At 46.0% G+C, this 25,979-nt stretch overlaps 1 protein-coding gene and 1 long non-coding RNA gene across 5 annotated transcripts; one reads left to right on the plus strand and one right to left on the minus strand.

The window, feature by feature from the left end:
* Window positions 1-5,053: 5,053 nt before the first annotated feature.
* LOC109737097 (GDT1-like protein 2, chloroplastic) lies at window positions 5,054-9,963 on the minus strand. 2 transcript variants are annotated; one of them, XM_020296320.4, is made up of 11 exons: window positions 9,773-9,963; window positions 9,272-9,569; window positions 8,443-8,599; window positions 8,166-8,349; window positions 7,442-7,489; window positions 6,895-6,991; window positions 6,469-6,629; window positions 5,959-6,024; window positions 5,781-5,831; window positions 5,591-5,695; window positions 5,054-5,480 (listed from the first exon to the last, which is right to left on the minus strand). In XM_020296320.4, exons 2-11 carry the CDS (start codon window positions 9,510-9,512, stop codon window positions 5,415-5,417), a joined length of 1,176 nt encoding a protein of 391 aa, XP_020151909.1. In that variant the 5' UTR covers window positions 9,513-9,569; window positions 9,773-9,963; the 3' UTR covers window positions 5,054-5,414. The 2 variants fall into 2 exon arrangements, with proteins under 2 accessions (XP_020151909.1, XP_073363899.1); XM_073507798.1 differs by having other exon boundaries at window positions 9,272-9,776.
* A 1,877-nt stretch (window positions 9,964-11,840) lies between these two features.
* LOC120974904 (uncharacterized) lies at window positions 11,841-17,415 on the plus strand. 3 transcript variants are annotated; one of them, XR_005770378.3, is made up of 7 exons: window positions 11,863-13,678; window positions 13,754-13,851; window positions 14,057-15,526; window positions 15,699-15,917; window positions 15,998-16,265; window positions 16,392-16,487; window positions 17,172-17,415. It is a non-coding gene; the product is annotated as an uncharacterized lncRNA (long non-coding RNA). The 3 variants fall into 3 exon arrangements; XR_005770379.3 differs by having other exon boundaries at window positions 11,841-13,678; window positions 14,057-15,922; XR_005770377.3 differs by having other exon boundaries at window positions 11,846-13,678; window positions 14,057-15,917.
* Window positions 17,416-25,979: the final 8,564 nt, after the last annotated feature.

Genomic DNA, 25,979 nt, shown 5'->3' on the forward strand with positions numbered 1-25,979 from the left:
GGCCGGGGCGCGGCGGAGCGTGGCGGCGCGGGGCGGGCGGGGATAGAAGATTCGTGAGAGAGGGGATTTTTTTGTCTAGCAGCGCAGCGCTTGGGGTTTGGGTGAAGCGTGAAGGAGGGACCTAGCCAAAAAAATTCCTCTACGCGCCCTTTTTCCCTTTGTTTTCTCACTGATCAGTGGGCCCAACTTGTGCGAGGGGAAATAATTGGCGCGCAGTGTCGATAAAGGAGCGCGGGAGGCAATCTACGTGGCCACATCGAGGGCTTCTCTTCGGTCTTGGCTTCGATGGTATGTACGTGGCACCACCCTAGGGAAAGTTTAGTTTCTAATTTTTTTTGGCTGGAAAGACATGTTTCCCTAGAGGGTCCTGTTCATTTCTTTTCTATCCCTTGAGTTAGCTAATGAGCTCTAGGTAAAGAGGTTGACTCTAGGTAAAATGTGGATTTCTAGTAGTGACACGTACACGCCCGGCGTACAATAGTACACGGGCCGGCGCGGGCTCATACAGGGCTCTACGACTGCTCTACGCGCGCTCTACACCCACCTGAAATGACCATCGTGCCCCTCATTACGAACTGCCATCGACGCATCTGGACCGTCCTTGTGTTTTTCCCACTCGCGTTCAGCCCAGGGGGGAGTACCAGAGCAGAAACGAGTATATATATATCTACACAGCACACCTATCAGGACAACACAAAAGAAAGAACCTTACTGCTCATCTTATAACCTAGTAAATCATCCAAGTCATTTAATCCTATTGCTCTCAAAGTTAGGCGACCTGTTGCTGGCATCGCAGTACTTGCTCCTCCTCCTTGAGCCATTTAACCCTTCTACTTTGGATGAAATCCTCAAACTTCCTGTTGAGCTCGTCGATCTCTAGCTTCTCTAGCTCCTCCTCAGCTACTCCGCCGCCACTGGTTTGCTCTGTCTCCAAGGCGACGATGTTGGCATCGTCTTCCTCGAGCCCAGCTGACATGAACTGCGACCACACCGGCACCTCCTCTCGTTTAATCCCTTGCTCTCCCGAACTACTCGCCGATGCAGCTTTGGTGTTGCTGCTGTAGCAAAGGCTCCATTGATAAGAACCACATGCTTGAGCTTGAACGGCACATGGCGGCAGTTCAGAAGCCATGACGATTCCGTCACTAGTGGACGGGGTGGCCATGCTGGAGGCGCCGGAGAAGAAGCAGCGGCAATCGGCGGCGAGGAAGAGGAAGATGGCATTGGAGAGGACGAAGAGAGCCTTCTTGGTGGTGACAAAGCCGCACAAGGCCGCAAGGCGAGCTGATAGGGCGGCGCCGGAAGGGAGAGAGGAGGAAGAAGAAGCCCTTATAGCGGCGGCCCCGAAGGATGACGACGAGAACAGGGAGAGGAAAGCAACGGCGGAGAGCACGAAGGCGACCTGCGAGACACTGACACTGGCACTGCTGCGCGTGCTCGTGGCCATTGCGGCGTCTCTTTGGTCGCCGCATTGCTGGTGCTGGTGTAGATGCATCATGTGATCCATATGCTCGCTTCTTTCCTTGCTCTGAGAGCACGCAGGATCACTCAGTCAGAAGGGAAGACGAAGGCTGTGTGTGCGTACGTGTTTGTGAGGGGGCAGATGCTCCTGAGGGGAATCAGGTGTACGTATGGTATTTATACCAGCTCACACCGTAGTGGATCGGAGGAGTATTATTGGTACAAGTGGTGAAGCAATGATACTCCTACATACATGTTTGTTGGGTGGTTTCCTTGCTGGGATCCAAACACAAACAGAGAGCAGTTTCTCAGATGCCTTGTAGGTGTACTTTCCTTGCAGTTATTTGGATCCGGCTTGCCTGCTCCCTCCCCATGCTCTCATCCGTGCTTCTACTTCATAGCTGTCTTTTTTTCCTTTTTCTTTCTTATCTAATCATCTCCCCCAGTTGTTTAAGCAGGGGTGCCAACTAATTAATTAAAGCCTCGTCATCTCCTTACATGGAGTATATGCCAGGAAGTGACATGGAACTTGCTCAACCTTAGCTAGGCACGTAGCGGATGCCTCCTGTACGAGGCAAAGTAATGATTAGTACTAGTGCTGACCATACGTCCAGTAGATGCACAATTGACAGCGACATTGTGAAACTCAATCAGTAACTCTTTTGCTAACACGGTTACTCTTGTCAGCTCAACGCAGAACTTGCAAGCCACCCACGCAGGTCTCGCACATCTGCACAGTTGACAGTGATGTTCCTGCGATCTACTCTCCTGCCTTGAGGCTTGGAGTAATTAATGACGGGGCAGAGCCAGGAAAGTGCCGGGAACATTCGGACCAAATACTACTGTATGAATTCACTAAAAGGCATTGCACGGCCGTCCTCGCCACCGACATCATGCAGCCAATGGCGGGAACCAGCGCATGTGCAGGCAGGTAGTAGTACGTAATATATTACCTTAATTAATCCCTTTGGGTCGCCCAACAACTCACTAAAAGGCATTGCACTTCCTGAGTTCTGATGGCTTCAGGTTGCGTTGGATCTTGGCAGCGAGATCGGCGCGGCGCGTTGTGGTGGTGGTGGTGTTGGATCGGCCGCGTGTGTAGGAGGGGGACAAGCAGCGGTATCTGAAAGAAGAACAAGTTTGTATGCAGGAGGAGGATGTCTGGAATCTATCTGGGTGTGTGCAGGGGAGGGGAGGGGAGGGGAGGGAAGGCAGCACGACAACCGACGACTCGTGTCTTGTCCCGTTCATCCGCCAGCTGTTTTCAAAGGACGCAAATCTTTTCAGGGAGAGTGCGAGCATGGGTTGGTAGAGATCACATTTCACAGCTATAAACGGTTCAGGCCACGCCAAGTGGACCACTCTTGTCTTGGATTCCAAGGGCCAAACTGGTCCGGATTCCAATCAAGGTTGCATAAATCCATGTTAGAAAAGCATTTCCTAGTGGGGCAGCACGGTTTCAGTCCCTCCGTCCTATAATAATATAAGTAAGAGCTCTTATATTATGGGACGGAGGAAGTACTTGCGACTGGATCATGAGTTAACTATATATACTCCTAGCTCATTTTACTCATCAATTGCAAGAGAAGAATGAACATGTACATGAAACGTTTGTCTGTTTTTTGCGAGCTGAAGAGCACCCAAAATACCATGAAACTTGACCAATGACCGACATGATAAAAGTAGGGACATATGTTTCGATGCCGTGTGTTTCGCCCAATATCGTATAATAACCAAATTATCTTGTTTGTTTGATACACCACTGTTGGTAGCAATGATCGATACTACTCCTTGGATGATGAGAGGTGAGAAAGATGCAACAAGACGCATCCCTTCGATCCCCTTGGTTCACCTCCTATCCACGCGGCTGGCCAGCCTCGAGGGCACCCACGCGGAACGGGACGCACCGAGACAGAGCGTCGCCCCTCCTCCGCCGCCCTCTCCTCCACTTCTCCATCCCCTCCCCTGCAAACCCTAGGGCCACGGCCGTCGGCCTTCTTGCTCCTCGTCCGACACCCTGCGGCCATGGCTCCGGCCGTTCTGCAGCAGTTTGATGGGTCCATCGATGAGACAGGCTGCCTCCATGGCCATCCTTCTCCTGTCCTACATGGCAGCAGTTTGATGCGTCCATCGATGAGTCTGTCTGTCTCTTCTCATTTGCAGAACACGGCAGTTAGCTTCAGTAGCCTTCTGGCCTGGTCTGCTAGAAGCAAGCTGAGAGTGTGGATTGAATCCATCCATCTGGAGCACTCATTGTTGTTATTGTTCCATAGTGTCATGGGCATTTTGGTTCTAGTTTAATTTATGGCCTCCCACAGGCAGATTGATGTATTTTTGGACAAGAACAACAAACAATGATAACCTCTGCATCCCCACATTTTTATTCATCTTATGTTCATTTGTATGCATTAACATTATCTGTTCGCTATTCTTTTTTATCAAATACAACAGTGTAGTATCTGTAACTGAATCTTAGTTGATTTTGTTTCGTGGCATCACACCTTCTTCTTGAAGCGACTAGAGAGAAGAGATGACAGATGCACTTGCAAATTGGACGTTCCATTCTTCTAGATTCATAGCAATCCAACAATGGATACCGATTGTCGGTCCCTTCTTCAGTATGCTTCATTTTGGTCCCCATCCATAAATTTGCAACTCATGCAGCACTCATGCACACTTGTAACTTGGTTACTTTATTACTAACTTAATCCTAAAACAAAGGCAGAATGATGATACATATAACAAAGCCTTTGTATCTAGTTGCTACTATTTCTTTTTCTCTAAATAAAATTCTCTAAAATAGTTGCTACTGTTTGTTAGGTCGAGGGCCTCATTTTTTAATCGGCACCGGGCCTCCGTTTTCTCGGATACGATCCTGATCATGAAGCTAGCTAATCTTTCGATTCACAAGATTCCCACATCTCACTTTTGTGCAACTCTCATACTCTAACATATATTTGTCCTGTTTATCCATCTGTACACATGAACTGTTTTTTTTTCTTGGTGCATAATCCGGGTGAGCAACATTGGTTCTCCAATATCAGAGTATATGTGGCCATCTAGCCTAGTCTGCTAGTACTATCTTCCATGCATTCATTATTTAATTCTCCACTCTCAGATTATATAACACAGTATGATTTTTTTTTTTTTGAGGGAAGGCAATACAGTATGAAAATTTGATGAACAACTAAGCAAGGAAATTCTGTTTGTAGTTTCAAGCCATTCAAAGTTGTTGTTGTGATAAGACATTGATTTCAAGTCATGCAAAATTATGTTGCTGCTGGAAAAAAACAGCTACTAAATTATTCCCATGTAGCAACTTTGTCTCATTTTTATTAGGTGATCTTTATAATTCTGTAGCAAGGATATAAGGGGAGTTAGTTACATTGTAAATTTGGATTTTTAAATGTTCTACACCATGTTATGTCAATATGACAAAACTTGCCTACCAAACAGAAAATTTAAACAAAGAGGATTGTGGATGGAGGGGTTTTGTGAATTCAAGGGGTTTTGAGGGGATTGGGTGGAAGGAAGGGATTCACCCTATCCCCTGAAATCCCCCCCTCCCCAAACCTCCCCAATCCACTTCTACTAAACAAAGCCTTATTGATAACACAGCCAAAGGTGCAATTGCAAGTTTACAGCGAGTTTACAGGCACAGGTCTCTCGAACATATAAGGGCGACGGCTTATGGACAGTTCTATTGAGGTAAGTGTTTAGTGTCCAACACAGCAACAGGAATCCAGACATCCTAAGACACATACATCGCTCATCAAACATGGCTCAAATTATGCACATCTAAATCTTCCCAAGAGTACACGAATGCCTAATTACATACAGTGAAATTTTGCAAAACTAAAACTTTAGAGTGGGGAACTGCCCTCAAACTTCAGAATGGATTACCACATTGGCGCGGCGGAGAACTTCTGCTACCAACAGATCCTTCAGAGAGATCAGAACACGCCGAAAAGCGTGGCGGCGGCGAATAACAAAAACAATACTCCTCCCAGCAGGCCAACCTGGCGAGAAAGGCACTTTCTTGTAAGTCATATGAACCAGAGCCAAGCTATCAAAGTAATGCAAAAACATGAGCCGGAGGTTACTAGCAATACGCTCTTTGTTATCTTACCAGCTTCTCGGATAGGTAGTTGGCTAGGAATGCTCCCCCGATGATCGCAAGCAAAGTTGCAACCAAGTGTCCAGCTATGGCCCCGCTAGCAACGCCCAAAGGAGACTGCAAAAAAAAAGGCCCGGTTTACACTTACGCAAGAGCTAAACCAAATCAACAAGCAAGTGATGTTACTGCGTATTCAACAGACCTGTGCGGCACCCAAAGCAATTGTAGCCAGCATAGAGCGATCCCCCCACTCCTGCATGTACACAAAGTTTGGCAGGCGATAAACCACTTGTTCATGAATTGACAAGATTTGAGCATCCAACCTTCTACGGCAGTGATTGTTTGACAGACAGTATTTCTGAACATGAGAGGCAACTTACCGCAAAGAAAACAAGACTGAAGGATTTCCAGAGAATCGCAAGAGGACTGGTGATTTTCAGTGAAGCCTACAAACCAAAACAACCTCCAGTAAACAAAAGATGGAAGGCAGGGATGGAACTTTCATTAACTTCAATTTTTTTTTGTCTGAGACATAACATAAGGAAATCCAAAATGCGCCACGTTCTAAGGATACAAATCTTTGCTAGTAAAGCAAAAGATTACGCTATATCTCTTTGGAAATAGGTGATGCTTTAGAAAGTGTGTAGCCAAAGTCAGACCTCCCAAATTTATCTTGCACTGCATAACAAAATATTAAGATTGGAAATGTGAAAAAAGTACCATAAGATTTGTCATGAAAAATATTTTCACAATACTACAACGCTGCAATGCTTCACTAACTTATTCATATGCAAAATAACGGTCAAAGTTGGATATTGGAGAGCAAGCTAATGTCTGAAACGTCAGAATCAAAAACTCTCGACAGAATCAAAATATCTGGAAAGCACAACCTTTTCCTTAACAAGCTCCTCAGCTTCAGCCAGTTCACCAGATTCAGAGCTTTCTTGAAGATCCCCATTCACTTTATCTGGAAGTGCCCATGCATCTTTAATTGATTTGAAACCAAAAAATGCAAGGAGCGCAACCGCTGCATATTCTCCTATGGGTAATGCTGCAGAAAAAACATGTTTGTGCTTATGTCTTAGTATATCTTAGCACAAAGATAACAAATACGGAGTATATGCTACAAACTACTCCCTCCGTCCCAAAATAACTGTCTTAAGCTTAGTACAACTTTGTACTAGAGCTAGTACAAAGTTGAGACACTTATTTTGAGACGGAGGGAGTATTTTATAGACAGTAACAGAGGAAGCACTGAAAATTTAATTTTAAAGCACGAACTAACTGACTTATTTAAGGTCTGTAGCGTTACTAACTTGTTTGAAATTGTGCTGGTACAGACTGAAAGATCCGTCCAATCACGACACTCACGATAGTCATCAGGGAAAGAGCAGCCATTGACCCAAGTAAAACCTGCTCATCAATGCACACGACGATATCACTAATTCACCATTAACGTAGTTAGCTAAGGAACTTTCTCTACAAACAACAAAACTGAAAGCAATGCTATCATCATCAGGTGAAAAATATATGTATCACTATCATTAATATCTTGAACTCTAGCTAAAAAAACAGTCTTTCTGCTCTTGGATGGATCCAACATATGTCTTGTGTTTACAAGAGGTTGTTCTCTGCTAAACTTTCAACACAACATGTAAGAGCACTGACCATTAGACGCCTCAACAGAATCCAGTTAAAGGTCATATATGTCTTTTGCATACACAAAACGGCATAAATAATTAAATACACTATTCTCTCAATCAATATGAGACTGACAGGAAAGGAAAAAATAGGTAAGAGCAGAATTGGAATAACTAGGCAATAAAGTGAGGCAGATATAAAACGTCAAGGTCCACAACATACCAATGCCTTTTGATACTGCATCGCGAGTAGTGCAGCAATGAAAAATGTCTGCAATGACCAAAAGGAACAGCCTGGTCAAATTTCTTGGTTTAATTGAATGTATTAAAAATATCAAATAAGCATCAAACTAAAGCATAGGATGTTGGCTGAAGAGAGGTCTAAATGCAGAGAACATTTTAGAAGAACATATAGCTACAACTGATGGTCTAAATTACATCACAATTATTCACTGTCAATGCAATATAACCCCTATATTGCAGAATTGGCAAGCACATTCTCTGATTCGCAAAATAGCATAAGCCACAATCAGAACTGTAGATGAAGCTGCATGCTGCTAGTGCTATGTGCCATGTTTCATACAATACATTAAACACCAATGGCTCATCATGTGTCACTCCACAAGAGGGGTTGGCAACATTAAAATAAGGTCAACTCTGAACATTAATGATGGAGCATGAGAATTATAACCTCTAAAAGGGGTTTACAAGGCAAGAGTGTAGGTGAAACCTAGACTTCTGAGTGAAACAAAAGTTCAGTTTGTTTAGTGAAATCAGTAACGCCAATTGTGTCATGAAGATCTTCCTTACACCACAAGGTTACCAAAGTACAAATTTGTCTTTTAAGAAAAAGTGAAAAACTCTTACTAAAGGCGGATAAGGAACATGCCAAAATGTACATAAAGGAAATATGAAGAGAAAAAGGCGAACTGAAATGGTTTATATACCTTATCCCCGATCTCGGATACAAAAATCAGCATAAATGCTGCCGTGAAACCTGACTTTGCTAGTGCAGCTACAACTGCAGATGGCTGTCCTTTAAAGAAAACGATAAAAGCAGATGCCAGGGCACACAGAAGTAGCACGGCAGCAATAGCTTGCATGTAACGAGATCCCGAAACTGGTTTTGCTCTGCCATGCATTGTCAATGATATGAGCTCAATGTTTTCTGTATCAGGACAGGACGAAAGCTGGATGAAAACCAGTTGAGGGGCGAGAACTCACGGTTCATTTGAACTTTTGGTACCAGAACTATCCAACTGTTCCCTGCGGCCACCTGCTTCATCTCCTCCATAGCTCCCAGCTCCAAGGTCTATGTTAGATGTTTGCACTCTGACATCATACCTTATTGGCTTCAACCATGACAACAACCTACATCTTACTGTTAAAATGAAAACATGTAACTAAAGATATATTTGCCTCACCAAAACTGAACAAGAGACTTTATAAAATGAAAAGGTCTTTATTCTGGCAGATTGCAATAAAGGCGATTTTAGGTGGTGTTATGCAACTATGCAAGAGTCCTTTGCCATAAAAATAGAGAATGCAAGTGCACGCCATTTAGAAGTTGGTGTGCATATGGGCAAGTGCGCCCATCATACAGATACGATGCTTCCCGAAAACATGGGTAGGGTGGCTGATGAGTAAAATCCCCAAAGATGCAGAGTGACCCTGAGAGAGCACAAACTGAGATTATCATGACGAAAATTATACATTCCTGGCCTCCTTGGTGTTGCTACGACCACAACTGAACTTATATATTTTCTAGTCCGTTCCGTCGCGTACACCAAGGATAATGACGGCGAACAATGTGACAGATTTTGTTTGGGCATTTCACCGAGCATGTCATGGGCACCAGCAGCCACCACTCATGTACATTGAACATGGGGTCACTGGGGTTGAGTTGGGACAAATCGGCTAGGCACAGAGTAAACTAGGATCAACCTTGAGCAGCTAAACAGAGCCATGGACGAGGATGGATCATATTTGGATATGGTTAGCCGCAGCAGAGGAAGACCCAAGCAAAGCAAGCAAGCTAGTGATCCTTCCTTACCGAGGCAAGACGAGACAGCCCGAGCCCCCACGCCAGCGGTCCAGCAGTGGCGGGGAGGAGGACGGTGACCGAATTCCAGGCCGGAGGCGTGTTGGCCGGCGCCAGCGCAGGCGAGCCGAGCGTGGCTCCTCCGGCGGGCGGCGCGCTGCGAGAGGCACGGGGGAGCGGCCGGCGCCGGGAGGAGGAGGGCGTGGCGGCGAGGCGCCGCGAGGCCGGAGTGGCCGCACGCTCCGGATGCCATGCGGGTTCGGGATAGGGTGGTCAGTCAGCTGTCCGTATCGCCTGAGGCGGAAGCAGCCTGTCAGTGTGCAGAGAAGTGAGACTGAGAGCGCGTGGTCCCCGTGACAGAAAAGCGGAGGGGATAGAAGAGAGCGTCTCGGTCAGCGCCGGCCTGGCGCGCGGTGGTGCGGAAGCCGGCCGCCGCTGCCGGCCGGATCCGGGCCGGCGGTGGGGGCACGAGGAGCTGAGACGAACCGAGAGAGGCCAACTGGCCAAGCCTACCTCCGCCGAGCCACTGGCTGGGGTCGTCGCGCCACACGCTAGTGCACTGTGGAAGCCGACGGATCTGGAAGCTCTGCTCCATGAGACGACCATTGGAAGCATTAACGTACGCGGAAGGGGCGAGCGAGGAGGTAATCCACGTGTCCCTTATTACTGCGCGGAGGTGAAAAGGAAAGAAGCGTGCTTTTAGCAACGGAAAGAAGCGGTTGGGTTCAAGGGGAATTAAAGAGGAGAGAAAAGCGGTGGAGGCCGATCGAGAGAGGGGCTCGTTCTTCCCACCCCGAGTGAACTGCGCCCGCCTCGTCTCGCCTCACATAGGAGGAAGAGTTTCTCTTCCATGGCTGGCAGAGGAGCCGTCGCCCCCACCGACACCCGCTCCCTCAGCCTCGTCCTCGGCACCCACACCTCCGATGACTCCCCCAACCACCTCATGCTCGTCGACGCCGTGCTCCAGCTCCCGCCGCACCTGGCTGCGGCAACTGTCGCCGAGGGCCGCACCCCCCGGCCCCGTCCGTGACCATCGGTCACTCAGCGCCGCATCAGGGCGAGGCCAACCGCGCCGGGCGTCTCCCGGAGCTGCTCCGCCCATCTTCGCCCGCCCAGCAGCCCCTCCACGCCGGCTGTCCGGAGCTGCGCCGCACATCGCAGCAAGGTAGCCTCCCTCCTTGGCCCTTACTCATCATTTCTTCCTCATCTTCCAACCCCCTTCTCCCTTATCCCTTCTACAACGAACTGCTATGGTTAGCACAGATTAGTACTTTTGCGTGTTCTGATTTTTTTTTGGATTCCCTATGGATACACTCTTGCGTGATTAGTAAAAGTTTGTACAAATGATGTTGATTCATGAAGTACGTTACAACAAATTGCAATCATGTGTGTTCTAATTTTTGGCCACGCCGTGTCACGTCAAGGCTCATCTGCAGAAATTTAAGGATATGGATGAAATGTGCTCCATTAAGCATGGCACTTTTAAGTTGCTTTCTATAGGACGATCATTCCCAATATTTAGTCTTCACCGCTCTGTTCCAATGCAGAACGAATTTGTTTGCTTGGCACAGTGGGAAAAACGTTGCTTAGCTCAAGTTTAAATATGTTCCTCAATATAAGGAATCTAACTTCTAGATTGGGCTATATGCAGCAGTCAGTTGTCGTTCGTTGCTGGTTATGAACGATGAGTTCTTTGCCATGGGCACCCAGGGCAGGCACGCCAAGACTATTACCATCGCCACCCGCTGTCCACATCGATGCCGGTGAGGGAGAAATACACGGAGCTAGGCAACCAACTTCGATCCCCATCAACATCAGGTACAACCTTGGACTAGGCAATACCATGAACGGATCTCAGTCAAATGATTTATGAGTGACTGCTACTGTTTACTTGATGTTTGGATCAGAAAATAGGATCTAGCTTCACTTAAGTTAACCATCAATTTGTTTTAGGGTTAGTCTATTCTTATCCCATGTTAAGAGGAAACTTGTACTATAAATTAAGTGACACCATGAAATAATCTGGATCCATATAACAAAGAAGAATTACAAGTTTGACAAAGCATGGGGGATTAGAAGTACAAATGTTGTAAATGAATGATTGCTTGGTCATGTGGGTTATACTGTAATCGATTCCAGTGTGTGAGACAACAACCAGGAGCATACCTATCTTCATACTGGTTTATTCTTTGATCCCTTAACTCTAGATAACTGATGTGGATTATTGAGGAAATAAACATTTCAACAGTTTAGTTAATATTGAATTCATTTCGGTGGCTTTGTTTGTAAAGAAGCCATTACCGATTCTACTTCTGTCTAAGCTGAGTATATGCTTTAATATATTTCTTTAATGAAAAGCACCAGAATGTTTCTTAGAAGTTATCCTATTTATATTATGACATATGACATATTTTATTCTCAAGTAAACCACAAAGTCTAGATGTATATTGCAAAGGAAGTGCGCATATCTAATGTACATCAAATACTTAGGCCAGTCGGTGGCTGTTTTTTGTTGCTCTTGGTGTGTTCTATTTATGTTGATTTTGCAATCACACCAACTTGTGTGACAATCTGAAGTTCCTCTGTTTTCTTGTACTACAAGAGTTCTGACGATTTGTACTGCTTGGCTGCAAATTTATGCTGTTTGCATCACCATACGGATAGTGGTAAGAATGCAGCAGCAAATCTGACAGTATTTCACCAATGGTAATCTTGCTTTCTTTTATGGTTGCAGGTTGGGTTTGTTCTTCTGGCATCACTCATGGTTCTCATCATAGCCTTACGGAATGATGGCAAGTGGCATCTCTAAATTTATCATATGAATTATGACTTGCTTCGCTACTGACCTGTTGTGTGGGAAGGGTATCCTTTTACCAGAGATATAGATTTTAAATATGCTCCATTTCGTTCAGGTCTTTGTTCTCTCTATCCTTTTACCAGAGCTATAGATTTTAAATATGCTCCATTTCCTTAGGTCTTTGTTCTCCATCCTTGATTTATCTGAGTCCACTGGGGCTTCCCATGAATTACAGAATTTAGGCTTACAGTAGGATGAACTTCCTTCAGAATCAACAATAGAAAAGTTTTGGTTAATAGCAATTTTCAACAGTCAACACCCTATATATATTTTTTCATATGTTTGGGTTTTGGCCTGTATGCTTTGTTTGCCTATATTCTCTGTTTGGAACCTTCTATTCTCTTTTTGTCATGGTCTGAATTAATGGATAATCTTTTTGTCTCTTTAGCATGTAGTCCTCATGTTACAAGGTGTGTGGGCAAACACTGCACTGTAGGCGATCAAGTCTTTGCAAGATAGAATGTGTTCTTTTATTTTGGGCTTACAATGGCGAGTAATCAACAGTGAGGAGCATGCAAGTATGGACTTCGTATGAGAGGCTAAGATGGGCATGGCTACATGGATCATGGTAGTTGGTTTTGCTAGATTTCATGCTTCTATCTATCCATGCTATCTCCAGCAATGCGTACTTTTTTCATGTATCTTCCAATTGGCTAGAGACTTGGAATAACCAAGGGAACTTTCTCCGTTTTGTGTTTTCACTCTTCTCAGAATTTATGCTAGGTGTATAGACATGTATGCCATCAAACCCATTAACCATCGCGCAAGGGGCGGATGCTGGGCTATGCCACGTAGCGATATTTACTGTCATAGATATTGCTTGTTTACTCGAGATAACACCTCCCCTTACTGTGCAATGTTGACAGATAGAAAGAACAGGGAAAACGCGTGGATTAGCTAGGGCCCCTTCCATCTCTCACAGGCAGCCTGCTCTCCTCAGTCCCCACCTAGGGTTGCCGCCGTTGCCGCCCCATCGCTCCTCCGGTTCCCCGGTACCAAGGTGCGGCTCTGCGCCTCCCCACGACCCTGGCGGCAAGAGGTCGGCAAGAGGTAGAAGGTAGCCGGTGCCGCGAGCTCTCGTCCCGAGCAAGCCACGGGAGGACGAGGTCGATGTGGTCGTCGGTGCCTCCTCGCCACGGGAGGCCATGAGCGAGAGGAATGAGGCGTCGTCAGCTCCGCGCCCTCGCCCATGACACCTGGTCCCGCTTCGCCTCCAGTCCAGTCACACTACCCCCGCCCCACGACGCCGTTTGCGTCGATCTGAAGCCCCTCGACGGCAACGAACCTCGCACCGTCGGGCTCCACGGCCTACTCACCCTCCCCTGCCCCAGGCTCAGCCTTTGATTGTGTTTTCGCTGGATGTCGTGGAGCGCGCGTGAGGTGCTCCACTGATTGATTGTGTCCTGCAAGAGTCATGGACCACGATGGTGGGTCAGGTGACGGGGTTGTCGCTTTGCACGGGTACGCTCGGGACGGTGCTCCTGCTGTTCATGTTTCGCTCGGATTGATCTTTCCCATGGAGGTAGTACCGGAGCTGTTGCTTCTCTTTGTGTTTTTTTAGGGTAAGCTTCTCTTCGTGTTTTGATTCATGGTGCTGCCGCCTGTGTGTTTGCTGATGTGCGTTTTGTGTTGCCCAGGTTCCTGTGAGTTGAGCTGGTTGTTTGTTCTCATTCCCGGATCGAGCAATGGGTGTTCCTTTTAGTTTCATCCAAGTTGAACTTCGTCTGCCATTGAGGTGCGGTTCATTCTCTACATGTATGCATGTGCTGCTCCAGTGTTGTTTTATTAGTTATTTTTGTGGTGGGTTTGTGCTCGTCACCTATTCCTTCTTATTTCTCATGGTCGTGTGGATCTGTTCGTGATGTAGAGCAGTAGTGTAGGATTGATTCTGGCATAGCGTGTTGATTGCTCAGTGCTCTGAAATTTTGCATTTTTCTCAGGATTTCTGTGATTCGCGGCGGTGTTCATGTTCAGATTGTGGCATGATGATGACTATGGCACAGGTGGTCAAGGGCATGGTTATGTCCTGGGAGCTCATTTCGATGACGGCGACCGTTTGCTTGCCTACTATGGCGGCCAGCACGATTTGGAGGTTAGAAGGTTGTAGGTCATAACACCCAGGAGACAACAGTTATTCATCACACATTTGGTGGTCGTCAGCAATCTTGGGTCCCCTTTGTTTTCATGTTTGATTTAATATTTCAAATTATAATCAATGAGTCTGCCTTTCTGATCGCTCTATTTTTAATCAGCTCTAAATTCTTAAGGGATCTGTCTTCCAGTATGCATATGTTACAATTCATCAAATGCCTTAGTTTTGAATGGGATGTGCAGGTTCAATGTACTGCATGTGGAATGGTCTCAAATCGCTATGAGAATATGACGGATGGACTTGACTGTTGAAATTTAGTTCATTGATGTAGAGTGGCTTTATGGGGACAATAAGTCCAAATGTGATTTACCGCATCTATACACTTCTGTTACTTAGCAACAAATGTTACTGGTTCATATTTTGATATAATATTTAGAGATTATCTTTCTTTGCCATACATGTTATGCTTAAGTTCTTAGAAACAAAATAAAAAATATTTTCATAAAGCCATTAAGGAACAAAAAAAACTGAAATCCTTATTAATAGCAACATAATGACATCTAAATCTGTACATATAGTTTTGGTAATCTCTTCTAGAAACAATCTGTAGATTGTTACATCAGGTTAAAACTCTATGTACTTATTGCTGCTGTACACAAGCTGTTGACCTTGCTCTGTTTTCTTTCTTGGTTGAATTTGCAGACTAGGACACACATCCTGCTACATCCCAAAGTTTTTTTTTTCGGACATAGTGATGCTGAAAGAATCAGAAAATTCAGTGTTAATCCTAATATAGGACAATTTTTTGAATTTTTGCTGTTGTTGGTCGTCGTCACCGCTCCTTCCCTCCACGTCAAAGACCTTATGGTCGAGCTCGTCTCATGGTAGTCGCCGAGCTCATCTGGATTGAAGATCTATGTGTGCAATTTGGTTTGAATATCGCCCTTCCTTGATGTACCCTCTCTCTCCTACCCACCATGGGAATTTTTGGCACATATTCGATCCAGATGCATGAGTATTGCTGAGATCTTTCGATGATTCTGCTAGCACTTTAATATGGACCTCTGGAATATTGTTTTGATTTTGTTAGCACTACCATGCACTGATTAGGTCACTTGTTGAGTTATTCCAGAATCTATTATTCTTTTTTGCATTGAGTTTCTTTGGTTGAAACTGTCACCTGTGCCTATGTCTAATAATTCTTAAATATATCAATATATCTGCTCCGTCTACAGAGAATAGGGGGCTGCTCGGGCATGGAGCAGCCGGGCATGTCAATATAGTTTGGAGTCTGGGAAAGGGAGTGTTCTGCACCTAGGTAAATTAGCAACACAGTACACCTACTTCTCAAAATATGCATGTTTGGAGATTAGTTTTTATTTTCTTCGGATCTCTATAGAATTTTTGTCTGAATAACTAAAAGTATTTATTCACACTACTTTGATTTCTGAAAATTTCGGTCTTTAAAGATATATTCCATTTTCTTTCAGAATAGGATGCACTTTCCTTACAGGACAGACAACATGGATAAGAATGTGTACATAGCATCTTTTTATGCATAGATTCAAGCTTAAGGCTTTGGACAGGTTTGAGGATACATCTGGTCCCTTTGATTGTGGCTTCATATTTTTCAGCAAGTCTAGCATGGTGTGCACAGGTTTTTGCAGAAACATAGTACAGATGGAAATGTGACAAGAGTGAAGCTGCCAGTTAGGTTTATAACCTGCTTTTGATCTTGTGTAATTACAATCTGTCCAGTCCCACTTACAAATTAAATATATTTTTGCAGAAAATTGACTATAAGTTGGCTGCCATGGACATGCAAATTCAGACATGCTCTGACAGAACTCTGTTTCATGCAAATTCAGATATGCTTTGCATTTTTTTGTAGGAATTTTAAGCTCTAAAGAAATAATTATTCAGACTGCAAGTTTTTTGTTTTGGGTTTCACAAAACTGGACAGGCCTGTTTGCAGGACAACAACATCTATAATGTAGAAAGTCGATCCATCGTGCAAAGATTTGGTTCGTTTGCAAAGAGCAGTTAATCTGCATCAGGTAAAGAACTTTTGAAGTCGTTGCTTTGTAAACAAAATTGGTGACTAATAAAAAATGAAGCTTCAAAATCATTTAGCCAGTGTTTTTAGCAATCTATTCTAGGAAACTGACTCATTTCCATTGTAGGGACACAGAGTTTATATTGCATCATCTGTTGTTACTGCATCGTTGCTCCCTAATCCAAGCAATGAAATTATTCATCTGTCATCTCACCAGGAAGAGGTTAGTCAGATGATTCAATAACATCTTCTGATTTATCAAATATTTAAGCCTGTTCCATATACCACTTCATTTGGTTATCGACTGATTCGGTTAAAGGTTTCATTTTTCATTACATTTTTATGCTTGGAGCCTTTTTATTTTCTGTTGTTGGCATTTGAGTTAACTTGATTATTGTCCCAAACTGTGTTAGATGTTCCACGAGATGGTCCAATGATCCTGTTAGTTTTGTTTCATGTTCCTGTTTCATGTAGAAGTGTACTTTGTTAGTTATGTTCCATATTCTTGTTTACACGTATATTCATTAATTTCCCCATTTGAATCCCCTTAATTAGTAAGGTGGTCAGCTCACAAACTTGGGTCCTCCACAAGAACTCGAGAAAGGCATCATACATTCCATGTTCTTGTTTACATGTATATTCATTAATTTCCCCATTTGAATCCCCTTAATTAGTAAGGTGGTCAGTTCACAAGCTTGGGTCCTCCACAAGAACTCGAGAAAGGCATCATACATTCTGTCTGCAAGACACTCACAACTTCGGATACGAGTGCCCATGGTGGTTTCTCTGTTCTTAGGAGACATGCTGAAGAGTGTCTTCCTCTGTCAGTTAGCATTGAAAGCAGTTTTTGACTCCAGTTGATGTCTACACAATTTATGGCTTATTGAGTGGTATGGTTGCTTTGCAGGACATGTCTTAGAATCCACCATGTCAAGAACTGGTAGCCAAAGATCTCCATGGAACAGGGTGGCATTTTCGTCTCATATTTCGTGGTGATTTTATTTTACAATTAGAGCATTCAACTTGAATACCCTTTAAACTTTCCGCCGATATGCTCGTATTGTTTTGGTGTAGCACTTCATGTCACAATTGAATGTTGAATTCTTACCGCAGAAACTTGCAGCATATACTAATTCATTAGTTCATGAGTATGTGTGAGCTCTCTCTTTTTCTGGTTCTATCTCATGTCTTCCGGTGTTCCATGTTTTAGATGCCCTAATCTCTTTGTATTTGAGTGTCATTTATTTAGCTCTTTCTAAATTTGTAGTGCAACTTCTTATATTACATGTCATGTCCATGTGTTACCAAGATAGCAAGAAAGCAAGCGTAATGGGCGCTTGCCAACCTAGCACCGCCCAGCTTCCTCTCAAGAGGCGCCACCAGGTGGCGCCCCAACCCCTAGTGACCACCATTGTCAGCTGACTGGGGCCACAGGTGAGCGATGGTCTAAGATGTAAAACACCCAACAGTGTTGACACATGTATCATCATCATACCCACCTATGTTTTTTACTAGTCCTAGAAAGAGACGTGGATCCTCTGACTTATAAATCCCTGCCATACTCTGCGTTTGAGTCACTGACAGGTGAACCCCATGCTCTATGGGACCCGTGTGTCAGTGACTCAAAGGTAGGCTAGCCCACGGCAGGGGATCCCCGGTCAGCTGGTGTCTTGCATGTCCTTAGACTCCTAGTCACAGAGGACGCATCAGTTGGCATGAGGAATCTTCTTACGTGTGAGGCAGTTTGGCGTCCAACATTTGTTCTGAAGGGGTGAGCTTGATAAAAAAAACCTTATACTCATAGCGGCCCAGGATGTTCTATATGAGCCGCCAATGAGGAGGGTGTCGAGCCAAGGAGAAGCGTAGCATAACCAGGCTTGGACGAATACTTCTCGGTGGAGGTCCAACTCCACCGAAGCTCGTCCAGGGTGGTATGACGTTGTCGACGTGGAAGCTCGATGTACTGAACCATCATGGTGGGGCCAAGCATGCCCCTGAACCAAGAAGTGAAGACCTGAACCAAGAAGTGAAGATGTAAACCTTGTGAATTGTGTGGGCCTTTCGATCGACAGTGGTGTGGGAACACTGGCATAGACTAAGGGAGTCAACTTCGAGATGGACTTCCCATCGATATAGCGATCTATCCAGAAGAGGTCAGAGCTGCCATCTTCTAGAGCCTAAGAAATGGGGGTGCGGAGTATTGCCTGGATTTCAGGGTCACAGGGGAGGTGCAAACTATGGCTTGGATATCACAGTCAAAGGGGAGGTGCAGAATATGTCATGGATCTCGAGGTCGCAGGGTAGATGCAGATGCCTCGAAGGATGGACCGGGTTCGTCTTTTGGAGATAAAGCTAGTGATCTCGCAGGGTGATTCCTGAGCACTGGAGATGTCAGGTCCCGAGCCCATCAAGTAGGGCTGGGTGGCAACAATATATTGCTAGTTGATGAGACACTGGACCTCGTGTGCGTTCTTGCGACCAACCTAGAGGAAGTCCTGAATGACATGGTTCACCTGCTTTAGGATCGTGTTTTTTAAGGCGATGGGATGAGGTAGTGGACCAAGATGGCACTAAGGACATGTCGAGCAAGAGAGTGCATGTCGCCACGAGAAAGCACTAAAGCCCACAAGGTGGAGAGCTTCTTCTCGAGCTTGTGAACAAGTGGATGGAGACGGAAAGTCGACACCCTATAGATAGAGAGAAAAAGGCCAAGATATTGCAACGGAAAGGTGGAAATGGGTCACAACCTCTCCTCGAAGATGACAGTGAGATGTTCGTCAGAACACTCAACAAGCATAGGGGAGCACTAGTTGTCGGACCATCGAGATATCATGGCTATTGGGGCGAAAGATAACCACATCATCGACATAAAGGGACACGCTAGTTGTCGCATGATGGGTAGTGAGCCTTGAATAAAATGGGAATCGGTCGCACGCTGGATCATGGAATCGAGGACGTTGATGAAGAGCGTGAAGAGCATGAGCAATAGAGGGTCACCCCGTCAAAGACCCTGGGTATCAGTTCTTCAGCAAATTTGCCAATGGAGGGGTAAATAGCCTAAAACACCACAGTTCATCTCATGGTTTCCAAAAGCTACCACTTTTTTTGACAAAACACTACCACCCCGAAGGTAATACGATGCAAAGAACTACCACTTTCTGTTAGAGACTGGTTGGGCTCAAACTAAGCACACTTATGACAGTTATGGCCCACCCATCAGGGCTGATGTGGCACAAAAATCAATTCGGTTAGATTGAACCATTAAGTTGGGAGTTATGACAGAGATGCCCTACATGTCTGTTTCTATTAAAAAAATCCCAAACCCTTTTTTTCCCAAATCCCTCTTCTCCGTCTCTCCCCTAGCACCTCCACGCGTAGGATCCGACGCAGGCCCGTGTAGGGCGTAGATCGGGCCTGCTGTGCACCACCTGCGCCCCTGCGGTAGACCGTCTGCTCCGTCTTGACCTTGGGGGGGGGGGGGGGGGGGGGAGTGCGGGCACGAGGCCACGGCGGCAAACCCAAATATGTCTCGTGTTCTTGGTGACGCGGGCCGAGGAGACCATGACGACCAGACCCAGCCCTGAGGGGGGCAAGGGGCGACCGCCGCGAGCCACCAAAACCAAGGGGCCCGACATGTTCTCCTTAGTCCAACCATTCTTCTAAAGCTGAAGTAGGAGTACCAGCACATAGGCGCAAGAGACGCGCGGCTGCTAAAAGAAGGCCCGACAGTTGTGCCTATGCGTACAAAGATCGCTCTATTCTGGTGAGTGCAATGAACTTCTTATCCCCACAAAACCCTGAGATCCACCACAACTCATCACGGCGACCTCTCTCGCGTCGACAAGTTACGTGGCGACCCCATCTTTCCTTCCTTATCCTCCCTCGTCCACCCATCTATTCCTCGTACCCTCAGCTTGGCTCAAGCACACCATGGCACCGGCCCTCCACCACTCGGCTCAAGGATGGCAACCACCATGGTCCACGACTCTCCCTCCTAGGCGTGGCGACACGGTCTCGACCACAGGGGCGACAAGAGCACGTGGCAAGATCACCGTGATGCCCTGTGCTCTGGCGGCACACTCGTTGGCTCAGGAGAAGACGACAACCACCCATGATAGGGCCAATATGAGGCGATGGCGGTGCCTGGCTTTAACGAGGTGGCATCCCCGCTGCGGCGAGAGGCAGATGCGTGATCCATGGAGGAGGTGGATCCGCGTGGAGAGAGGTGGATTCCGTCCATGGGATGGGGAGGTGGATGCTGGAGTGGATGAAAGAAGAGATACCTTCCTCCCGTGCGTTGGCCTGGTGTTGTTTTCCAAAAGCAGCAGGGCCACATGTCATAACGGTTCAGTCTAATGGAGAACTCTAATCTGAATTGTGATGGTTTTATGTTCCATCCACGTCCATTTAATTACACATCACTTACTGAATCCCAATATGCACAAAACGTGCTACCTCTAGCAAGCCATTTAATTGAGCACCACTTAATTAGATCGCACATGACATCATTTTCCTTCCTTCCTATGTACTCATTCTCTTCTTCTCACGTCATCATTCTCATGCCCCGCTTATTGATTCCCAAGCCGACTTATTGAGTTGATCGATGACAGGTAACTCCAACACGTATATAAATTGATGGTTTTGATTCTAAGGAGGTGAGGTGGTACTATATTTTTGGGTGATGCGGTGATCCGTTTGGCCCTTGGAACCCAGAAACATAGTGACTTGGTCTGAACCGTGGACTGTGTGTGGTCTTGCGATTTTACCAGACCCGCACGGGGACAGGAAAGACACTGCCGGATCATGGACTGTCGGACTACCCTCCGTTGCACACACCCTAATTCCAGACATCCTCTTCCTACACCCCAACGATCATCAGACGAGACCATCGACCATAGACAAGATAAACTCGATCTTCCGAGATACTGATGCCTGCACTAAAAAAAAAGAGAAGTACTGATGCGTGTGTCGCGCGGCGATCTAACACCACGACCACGCGTCGTCTGCCAAGATCAAACACGACCTGAACCCTCGAAAAGTATAATGCCTTGTAGTGAGTCGTTGGGCGACCCAATGGATTAATCTAGTACAAACACTCCTGGCTCCTGTCCAGGGATCCGGATCGTGACGACGCACATGCGCTGGTTCCGGCCAGCGGCTGCATCCATGATTCCGATCATGATCAGACGGCGTTTGTCCCCAGCAATCTATTACTACTATTTGCTCTTCTGCTGCTGCTGCCGGTTGGTCTAACTGAATGTTCCGTGTACTTTCCTGGCCCTGCCCCTGCCTGTCATCACTCTCGCTCGGAACTCTGAAGAATGACATCACCGTCGCCGACGAAACTCTGATGGGGCCGCATTTGTGTACACATCCGGCCGTCCTGCGTGGTCTGCAATTTCTGCGTTGAGCTGAAAGAAGTAACTTCTGGTAAGTGGTAACGACTGAAGAGTTGATTGAGTCTCAGAATGTCGCTGTCAACCGTGAACTCCACTGCATCTACTGGACCTATAGTCAGCAGCAGTATTAACTAATCAGTTATTACTTTACTTCGTAATATAAGAGGCATGAGCAAGTTCCATGAGACTTCCTGGTTGGTATACTCTTTCCAAGGAGATGACAAGGCTTTAGTTAGCTATAGGTGGCAACGCTGCTTAAACAACTGCAAGGAAAGTACACCTACAATACAAGCATCCCTGTTTGTTTACACTTTAGATCCCAGCAAAGAAACCAGCCAACAAACATGTATCACTCATTGCTTCACGACTTGTACGATAATAGTCCCCGGCACGGCAGTGAAAACTGGTATAAATACCGTACATACTCCTGATTCCCCTCAGGAGCACCAACACCCTCACACACAGTCTTTCTCTTCCCTTCTGATCAGAGCAACTGAGCAAGTAAAGAAGCGAGCATATGGATCGCATGATGCATCTAGACCAGCACCAGCAATGCGGCGACCAACGAGACGCCGCAATGGCTACTACTGGCACGCGCAGCAGTGCTGGTGTCGGTGTCTCGCAGGTCGCCTTCGTGCTCGCCGCCGTTGCTTTCCTCTCATTCATCTCATCGTCCTTGGGCGGCGCCGCCGCTGCCGGGGCTTCTTCTTCCTCTCTCCTTTCCGGCGCCGCCCTATCAGCTCGCCTTGCGGCCTTGTGCGGCTTTGTCACCACCAAGAAGGCGCTGTTCGTCCTCTCCAATGCCATCTTCCTCTTCCTCGCCGCCGACTGCCGCTGCTTCTTCCCTGGCGTCTCCAGCATGGCCATCCCATCCACGAGTGATAACGATGTCGTCACGGCTTCTGAATTACCGCCATGTGCCGTTCAAGCTCGGCCGTGTGGTTCTTATTCAGGGAACCTTTACTACTGCTATAGCAACACCAAGAGTGCATCGGCGGATTGCTCGGCGGCAGAGCAAGGGATTAAACGAGAAGAGGCACCGGTGTCGTCGCGGCTCGAAACAGCTGGGCTCGACGGAGACGAAGCCAACATCGTTGCCTTGGAGACGGAGCAAACCTGCGGTGGAGTAGCTGAGGAGGAGCTAGAGAGGCTAGAGATCGACGAGCTCAACAGGAAGTTTGAAGATTTCATCCAAAGCAGAAGAATCAAATGGCTCAAGGAGGAGGAGGAGCAAGTATTGCAATCCAGCAGCAACAAGTAGTCTAACTTGTAGCACTTGTGAGAGCCATATATAGGATTAAAATGACTTGGATGATTTACGCTGAGAAGAGATGAGCAGTAATTAAGGTTCTCTCTTTCTGTACTGTCATGTTCTGAACTATAGGTGTGCTGTGTGGTGTAGATAGATATACCCAGAACCTCTATTACGGTGTGAGGCTGTTTGTGGTGTGAATGGTGTCAGCGGTTTGAATTCTATTGCAGAATCGTGTGCACATTTCGGAGCTGTATCACGCACATTTTTGCAATTGATCTCTGTCTAACTGAAAAGACTGAAGTTTACTCTGTGCAAGTGCAAAAATTCAGTTTTTGTAAGTGCAAAACCTTAAATTTGGAAACTGAATATTTAGTATTCGTAAGTGCAAAAGCTTTTTCCATCAGAACTGTGTGTGTGAGCAATGGACAATGGTTGGAATGCCAAACATTCAGGCTGAAGACGTTCTGAGATGTGATGTTCCATGGTTCTTGTGCACGAGGATTATGCATATTCGTTGCCAAGTGGTCTAGAACACGACGCATGTGGGCGTTTGTCTGTGTTCGGCATTGTCAAGGATTGAAGGAATGAAGGGGGTGGTCCAGTGGTTGCAACAACACTTCAGTACCGAGACTGGAGTTTCAGGGTGAAAACCCATGGTGTATCCTTCGCCGGTCATACCTGGCAATGGCGGTATTTTGATATCGTTACCTTATTGAAGACATTGCATGATGTTGCTCAGTTCTTCTCTCAGGGTGAAAACTCAGGATTTAATATTTGACTGAATCCGGCAATGGTGATACTTGTGTGTCCTTATCTTCTTGAAGACGTTGCTTTTGGAGAACCTACTCGCAGCCCGTGTGTTGTCACGGTAGTGCTTGGTATCGTTGTTGGTTACGGCATGCCTTAGATCTCTTTTTTGCTTTTGTTAATTTTTCTTTCTTTTGGCTGTGTGCATCCTTGATGCCTCGAGTTGCTCGTGGCATTGAGTTGTTGCAGATGCCGGGTGTACTTGATATCATCTTGATATTAATATATTACCCTTTGTCAAAAAAAAAAGTGCAAAAGCTTTACATTTGCTGCATGGAAGTACAAGAACTGAATTAGTATGCTCTGTGTATGTGCAATAAATGAATATATATGCAATGTTTATTCAGCAAGACGAACCTTTACTTTGTTTAACTAGATAAACTGAAAGTATGCTCTGTTTTAGTGTAGAAACTGATTGTTTGCTTTCTTTCAGTGCAGAAATTGAAGTGCACAAACTGAATGTTTGCTTTATTTATTTATTTATTTTGCATTGTAGGTCTGGATGACCGAGTGTTCACTATTGAGCTCCATCATAGTGGATTTTTCTGTGGTTTGGGACGTAAAAGAACATATATCGATACAGTGGCAGATCCAGGAGCTTACTTTGGGTGTTCAAATTTTTTTTTTGCACTACAGCGTTTTTTTTTCCAGTATCAGCCTAGTGTTATTCTCCAAATTTTCATTTCTTAGTTTTTTTTACTAACGAACACAAACAGATCAGGACAGTGACATGTACTACGTATATCTCTCTAAATAAAAATGATACATCTTTTTTGTTGAGAAAAGCTTGCTAGGCTTTTATTGATTAGCTAAAATGTACAAGTATTGATATGCCATATATGTACTCTAATGTACATGTATTGCATAAATATTGTGTGTACTTGATGGGAGAAGGGGGGGGGGGGGGGGGGGGGGGGGGGGCTAGTGCCCCCCTCCGCTAATGTACAAGTGTTGAATAAATGTTGGCGTAAAACACAAGAAGCAAGAACACAAGGCACCAAACACGCTCGCAACAGGAACATGTCGCTCATCATTTTATTGCTGGTTCCCAGGCCGGATCAAGTACGCTAGCGGTGGATAAACACGCACACGGACAACCTATGCGAACACATAGGCCAGAGAGGTTTTTGTGACGTGTAAAACTTGCGTCTTTTCTACCCCTTCCTTTTATTCTCTGGTGCATGATTACTTAGCTTGCGACCGATTCCTACGCCTACCGTGATCCTCTAATGTCATGCCATCCCACGACTCTGGATCACACCAGGCTTTCAACAATAAAAGGCTCTAGTAATTGTTATGAGGCTTTTATATTTAATTTAATATCAATGGGCCTTAAAAGGTCATGAGGTACTCACGGTGGCCACCAGCTGCTGAGACGGATGCCGGAGGCGCTCGTTGTCCGATCATCGGCGCATCGGTGGCTACTTTGCTGGTACGGCATGGTACGACATGTTGTACTGTTCAACGAACGAAGATTTCGATAGCCTTAGGGCATGGCCAATGGGCCACGCTAGACGGACGCCCCATGTGCCACCTCCTCATTTAGTAGTTTAGTAGTTTTATAAGTTCCATTATGTCATACCGTAGGCCTACATGGAGTACACACGCCAGAAGACCATGGCGTGGCACGAGAGCCTTTTTGCATTCCATGAGTAGAACAATAGCATGATGCAGCACGCTCTTCAGGAAATGGCGGCCAGCAGGGTTCCTCAATTGCAACCAGCACCATCTCCTCCACCACAACCAAGGCTGCTTACCTTTGAGGAGTTTCTGGCACAGAACGCTGGCCCCTCGCCGGTTAGTTCATCCCCAATCTATTCACCCAAAGCATATCGTTTATTCAACACAGTCATATATCCCATTAACATGTCTTTTCAACATCCAGGGAACTGGTAGATCCACCGTTGGTGGTGGTCTTCGCAGCACTCCCGAGTCACGGAGCCCGATCACTCTGATCTACGGAGGCGGAGGCGGTCTTGGCGGTAGCGCTGCCGCTAGCAGTGACGACTTGGGCTTCGGCGGACTTGGCGGTGACGACCTCCGCGGTGCTCGACGCACTGGCGCTTAAGCCTTTGGGTGACTTGTGGCGGTCTTGGTGGTGATGATACTTATATGCTTGTGATGTTACTTATTGTTGTTTGTGAGATTCTTATATGCTTGGTGGTGATGATACTTATATGTTTATGCTTTGCGACGCTTCTTATGTTGTGTGATGATGCATATATTGTTGTATGATTCTTATATATGCTGTATA

Source organism: Aegilops tauschii, chromosome 2 (genome assembly GCF_002575655.3).
Source record: "Aegilops tauschii subsp. strangulata cultivar AL8/78 chromosome 2, Aet v6.0, whole genome shotgun sequence".
NCBI lineage: Eukaryota > Viridiplantae > Streptophyta > Magnoliopsida > Poales > Poaceae > Aegilops > Aegilops tauschii.